Genomic DNA, 6497 nt, shown 5'->3' on the forward strand with positions numbered 1-6497 from the left:
AGTGTAAATCACTGGGCTCTTGGCTAATTGGGCTAGGAAGATGATGGGTTACTGCCAGGTTGGTTTCCACTGAAAGGGAGTTGGACCCATCACCTGTGGGGCCGTGCTGGTGACAGCCACTTCTGTCCCAGTGTTTCTAGTTCCCGCTCCAAGCCTCTACACTGTTAGTGACTTGCTAGGCACAAAAATCGTTTTGTTATTGCTTCCTACCCTTGTGTCATCTCAGCACCTTAAAAATTTCCTAATGCTACCTTCTCAGGAGAGCCTTGCACGGACCTGGCATGTGCCTATACTGGAAGGCCTCAGCAGGCACCACAGGGCTGCCCTGGTGACACCTGCCTTCACATGTTTCTAACTGGCTCCTCCACAGTCACCTTCACTGGGGCTCAGGAATGTAAAAACAGTGGGGAGAGGGCAAGCAGGGGCAAGTTTGCAGAGACCCTCTGGGTCTGACCAGCACTGATCTCTCTACTTCATTGGGTTTGGGAGCTGGGTGTTAATGTTTGGCAGCCTGGCTTCCTCCGTACCCCACAGCCAGGCTGGGGCTGAGGCTGCAGCTCCTGGCTTGGCAGGCTACTTCTTATTAAGCCTGGATTTCAGCCAGAGACCCACTTGTCCCTTGTAACACCATCAGTTTCCATGCACTGGCATGTGGAGGAGACATGGGAAAGGGGTATAGTGATGTCAAAGCCCCAAGTGGCAAACTCACCTGGGAGCCTAGGAATGGTGGAAAATACTGTTGAGGTTCGCTCCAGCACAGAGACCAGCAGAGATGGTAACGTGAATGCAAAGTAATGATGGGGAGTGCACTGAATGGACCCTGTTTGCCCCTCTGGCTGCCCTGCCCCACAGCAGCCACATCCCACTTGCCACTCCCTGAAACATGCATGTCCCTGCAGCTGCACGCACCCTGGGACGGAGGGTGCCCACACCCCAGCCCTCCCAGGCTTCCTGGGCATGTCTGGGTGAGAAATCATTTGGGGCATGAAAAGCTGAGTAGAATGGTTTTCCTCACCAGCTCCCATTTCTTAGTTTTCACTGAATTTGCCTCAATTCACGTGCAGATGAGAAGGCTGGTTTCCTGCACAGGAAACGGGGTTTGTCCCTAGATGAGCTCTGAAGAAGCACAGCTTGCCCTTTCCTGTTTGGCCAAGCTTCCAAGTGTGCTTCAGAAGACTTTCCTTACAGCTCTGATTCTCAGCTTCTGCAGCCTCATGTACTTGCGACAGATTCCTGAAGTCCTATGGCCTGTTCCTGCAGGAAAACTTCAGCAAAGCTCTCCAAGTGTAACACTAAGACTCAGCAAGGACCTCAGCAACCTTCCTTACTTTGGATATAATTTTTCTATTTTGTCTTCTTCCCAATTTTGTCTATACAAACCCATGAATTAGTCACATTACCAAAAAAAAAAAAATACCCCCAACCCAACAATGGCCTCTCTCCCCTCCCCTCCCCCCCCAAAAAATAAAAAAACAAACCCTACATTTTTCCTAAGTTCTGCAAGTTTGGACTGATGAAAATTTGAATTCTTTGCAGCTCATTTTGAAGACATAGGAAAACTGGCAGCAGGTACTGTCCGTCTGCTGGTAAGGGGTTTTTGTTTGCTTTTTAATTTATTAAGATATTATGTCCTTGAATATTTGTTTGCTATATTTTTGAAGAGCAGATACATATTCACTGTAAATTGCTATATAAAGCGAACATCATAATCTTTAAAAAACCCCCTTGTTCTCATGAGGAATCATACAACAGTTGAAATGGTCTGTAATATTGAAATCATCTTTTAATTGTAGAATTCTATACAAACCTCGGTAGATACAGAAATGGTCACGACAAAATGTGTTCTTATTGCCTGAAATTTTTCACAGAAATAGAAACATTGATGGCAAGCTTACTGACATCTAACAGGACGAGGTATCTTTAAACTTGCAAAATGAATAGACACAACAACACTCCTAAGCGGTTTCTATGTGTTTGACTGTCCTTGAAGTCCTACCACTTACATACCAACTTCAAAATACAAAGAACCAAGATTAAAATTTTTAATGCACATCACAAAATAATGTAAAATTAAGCAAAAAAAAAGGTAAACAAAGTGTAATCCTGAAAATACACTTTTTCTTTTTTTTTTTTTTACCTAGGGCACTGACTTATTTCAAGAATGATTTCCTGTATAGATGTGTTTTAAGTGAGGCACACATTTTGTTTTCTGCACAGGACATCAATATCTGACAGAGATACAAGAACAAATGGTAACAAACAAAAGGGAAAGAAACATAATCACAAGTGGAACTCAAACTCCATGCCAGTGTTCTCGCAGCCCTAAGCAAAGCTATACATCAAAATATGCTACAACCATTGTTCTCAAAAAGTCCTTGGCACTTTTCCTCTGATAATCTTACTTCCAGTGTTTTATAAAATGGAGCAAATTACTTTTCTGCACCTATATCATAAGGCAAAACTATAAATGCAACTACAAGGACAAATTACCAAAAAACCCCAAGCCAACCCCCACCCTCAGACCATCACCCCAGAACCCCAAACGCTTGGTGAAACAGTATCAGCCTTCCTCTTCATCACTGTCTTTCATAGTAATGCCCTGAAGTCCTCCTGCATCTGTGACTGAGACGGTGGCCTCCTCCACGGTCAAACGGCTGTGAATGGTATCGTAGGTTTTACTGTTCAGTGTTCCCTCCAGCACGCCTTGCAACCTGAAGTCTCGATAGGTTTTCTGCAGCAAAAAAAAAAAAACAGGTTTTACTGTTCAGTGTTCCCTCCAGCACGCCTTGCAACCTGAAGTCTCGATAGGTTTTCTGCAGCAAAAAAAAAAAAATCCTGAGTTGGACTTGAGCAAGTCTGAGCAGTCTTCCACTATACACTGGCCACTTCTAGCACACCAGCGGAATGGCTTCATTCCTCCTGCAGTTGGGGACCTATCATCTAGAATCTGTCAAAGATTTTGTGGTCTTAGTTTCTCTACACTCTAGAGAGTCCACAAAGCACACTTCAGTGGTCGTTCTTTAAGAAACTGTGTTTTGTACTACATTTCTGTAACTGTATGCAGATTTCTCAGTAACTTCCATATCTCTCATTTATTCAATAAGGAACCAACAAAGAATTTTTCTGACTGGCTATTGAAATGTGAATTTGGCTACAGGTAGTTCTGTCATTTCACAGAAAATGTGTCTGAGTCTTTCCGCATAACATGACTTTATTTGCATTTATCTTTACATTTATATGCCAAATGTGGACAAATAAAGTAAGTTTTAGATTATGATCTATATTCTATAGTGTGAAAGGTTCTCAGGAGACTACTTCAGTCAATTAACTTACATCCTAAGTCTACCCCACTTTGACTCAACCTACTTTTTTTTTTTTTCACTTGACAAAGTTTTGCTTCCCTGGAACCCAGCCTTCCTATGAACTAGCAGATACGACTTTTTCTTTGGCTTACTTGATAGAAATAATTCTCTGTGAAATTGGTTTATTCATTGATGCTATGGTCAAGTGAACATATGGAAAGTCATGTACTTTGTCTTCCTTATTTTTAAGTTGTAACATATTTGAAAACCTTCCCCGAAGTTAGCCAAAAAAGCTTAAGAAGGGCACCTTGATCTAGGCAGTTTCTTATTTTGTGTGTGCTGTTACTATGAGTTGCCAATGGTTATGGAAGAGACTATGCAAAAAAGAAAATGGAAAATAATTAAGGGCTATCAGGCCTGTTCCTCTGCTGGAGGAGACTGTGCACAACCCTTAGAGAAAAGTAAGAGAGAAGAGCTGATCTTGTTTCACTCAATAGTTCAGAGAACTGGAAAAGGCACCTCTCAAAATGGGTAACATTCAGCTGGGAGAATTTTTTCTGACATAATCCATGATGATTATTTAAACCTTGTCTGAATCACTGCAAATGAGATTTATTTGACTTTCATAGGTCAACTTCAGAGTCAACGGATGCAGCTTATGTTTTGCTCACACACTCCTGCGAGTACCCTGCCTGGTCTTTTTCAAGTGCCACCACCTTTTTATAACACTGTGCATTCAATTTCCTTTTATGCTATTAACAGGTTCTACAGCAATTTCTTTCAGTTTTACTACATTGTATTACTCCCACCCTCAGACCAGCACTCTGAGGTTCAGTCATTGCTTTTCTCTTGACATACTTCTGCAAGATAACAATGTTCACTTCCAAGCTTAATTTTTCATTTCTCCCTAACTTTCCCCTTGGTCCTTGATTTTTTTTTTTTCAGTCATGCCTCTCTGCATGTCTCAGACATCTAACAGTATCTTTGTGCCATAACTCCTTAGTCTCGGCTTTAATGGGAACAAGCAATGTTTTCCTGTGGTCATTCTCATTAACGCCACTACTTTTGCTGCATCCAAACACGAAAGAATCGTCTGCTGCTTGCTCATCCCATGACCCTTAAAAACTACCTCCTACTTTTTTGGAACATTTTCAAGCAATGACAGGGACAGCACAGGCTCCCATTTTTTTCCAAAGGAAAGAGAAAAGTGCCTTCATTCACTTTAGAGTTTAAAGGAACTGTGCCTCTGCATGTGCCTCTCCCCAGCTGGGCTGCAGCAATGAAGTCTTCTTATGATACTCCTCCTGAACCATTCTTTCTCATTTCCCAGCAGCCTCCTCTTTGCTGAGTTCCTATTTTACGAGTTCTGTTGTCTTCACCCACCAAAACACAGGGGGACAATATTTTCTGTCTTCCAGTACATTGACCAGAAACTCTATGATTGACATCATCTTCAATCTTCCATATCCACAGAAGGTGCAATGGAATAACACACTTGGAATTTACGTGCAAAGGAAACCAGGTGTACGGGCACAGAAAGGCTACCAGCCTAACCAGTGTGTTCTCATCACTACTGGGAGCCCAGTTCTTTTGAACAAGAGTGCAGTTCACTGTGCCAGGCTGCAAAGGGAAGGCTGGTCGTGGTGCTGCTCACTCACCTGAACCTCAGTTTTGTAAGAGCCTCCTCCTTTTATCTCTGGGTGATATTTAACTGGTATAATTTAGCCTGCCCATTCTTAGATGTCACTGGGCAGATGTTTTAGATGCTAACACGTCTTTTTTTCCCCAGAGGATGATTACCTTCATTTGAGAAGAGCTTTAAACCTTTCTCAAGAACCATTCCTTTCAACCACAAACAGCAAACTGCTTTTGGCATTTTGGCACAAAATACAATGAAGAGCTAAATCCTGTTAAGGTCAGAAATAGCAAAGCTAAGCTTGGGTGGTTCAGGGAGCCATGGTGCCATCATTACTATGTGTGTTTTCTTGGATCTATCTGCTTTTTCCTTTTAGATAGCGAATTCTGAAAGTTGCAGTTGCAATTCTGGTGTCCACGAGTTAAAATGCTTCTGACTTTACAGTCTTGCATGAACTTCATGAGAAAATATTTTGAAGTACTCAAGGCCATCACTGACAACAGGTGTTTCTTACTCCACATTTATATAGGTAACGAGAACGTTCAGAGTTAAAGAAGACAGAATTAAAAGGAAAAAAATCTGAAATGGCTTTCTGTCTCTCGCCTAAGGGTATTAACAAGAGATCTGAATGGGATTTAGGAGGAAAATTTCTTTTATGGTAGGTTAACCCATAATTGCCTATTGCAAGGTATTTTACACTTCGCTCGGAAGTGTTTGACGTTGGCCAGTGTAAATGACTGAGGCCTGGGCTGGAGGGATTGGTATTTCTACTGATACTTATTCTGGAGTAGAAGAGATTAGAAAATGTTATGTAATATATTGAATATTGTTTTTCGGTTGAATGTAGTAACGACATACACATAAATAAGAACACAGTCATTTTTCAGAAGGGTGGGAAAAATAGAAAAAGAATGCTATTCAGATTATTAAGACAAAACAAAAAAAAATCAGTAATACGACAAATAATAATTTATGAGTAATACCATACAGCACTGCTGTACAGCTAGCTGAAGTCTGTTAGAATTCCTTGGAACAATTTTAATTGTCACTGAGTCCAGAATGGATGACAAATACTAGTGCACATATAATTAACATTAGAGGTTTTAATAAATTGTTTTTCTTCTGAAATTTGCTACATCTGTGAAAAAAAAAATCCCAACCTGAAACTATGTAAATTCATAACTTTATTCCACATTTTTTAGCTTTTGGGGTGATCTATACTTATCCATGTTAATAGTTTATCACTTTTTCTCTCGTTACTATGCAGTCTAACACACATACATTTTATTTACCTTCACTATCTTGATGAGAGTCTTCAGCTGGTAGATGTGAAGCTGAAGGTCTAATCTATCAGCCAACCACATGCATATGGCTTTCATGGAGCTGCTATACCATTGCTGAAAGGAAGATAAAAAACAAAACAAAACACAACACCAAACAACCCTGCAGTATTCATTGAACATATTTGGTAATGAGCGGTAATGAAACACTCTGAAATGATCACAGATCAGCACTTGAAGTCAACAATGATATAATTTCCCGTTAAGAAAATTGCATGG

At 40.9% G+C, this 6497-nt stretch overlaps 1 protein-coding gene across 1 annotated transcript in view; it reads right to left on the reverse strand.

The window, feature by feature from the left end:
• Positions 1-1758: 1758 nt before the first annotated feature.
• The window catches only part of CADPS2 (Ca++-dependent secretion activator 2), a 120827-nt gene continuing 116088 nt past the window's right edge, over positions 1759-6497 (reverse strand). Inside the window, exons 22-23 of the mRNA XM_010140154.1 lie at positions 6231-6335; positions 1759-2731 (exon numbers count right to left, since the gene is read on the reverse strand). Coding sequence (XP_010138456.1) covers positions 2561-2731; positions 6231-6335 — 276 coding nt within the window. The 3' untranslated portion in view covers positions 1759-2560. The remainder of the gene's footprint in view (positions 2732-6230; positions 6336-6497) is intronic.

Source organism: Buceros rhinoceros, unplaced genomic scaffold, assembly GCF_000710305.1.
Source record: "Buceros rhinoceros silvestris isolate BGI_N320 unplaced genomic scaffold, ASM71030v1 scaffold3057, whole genome shotgun sequence".
NCBI lineage: Eukaryota > Metazoa > Chordata > Aves > Bucerotiformes > Bucerotidae > Buceros > Buceros rhinoceros.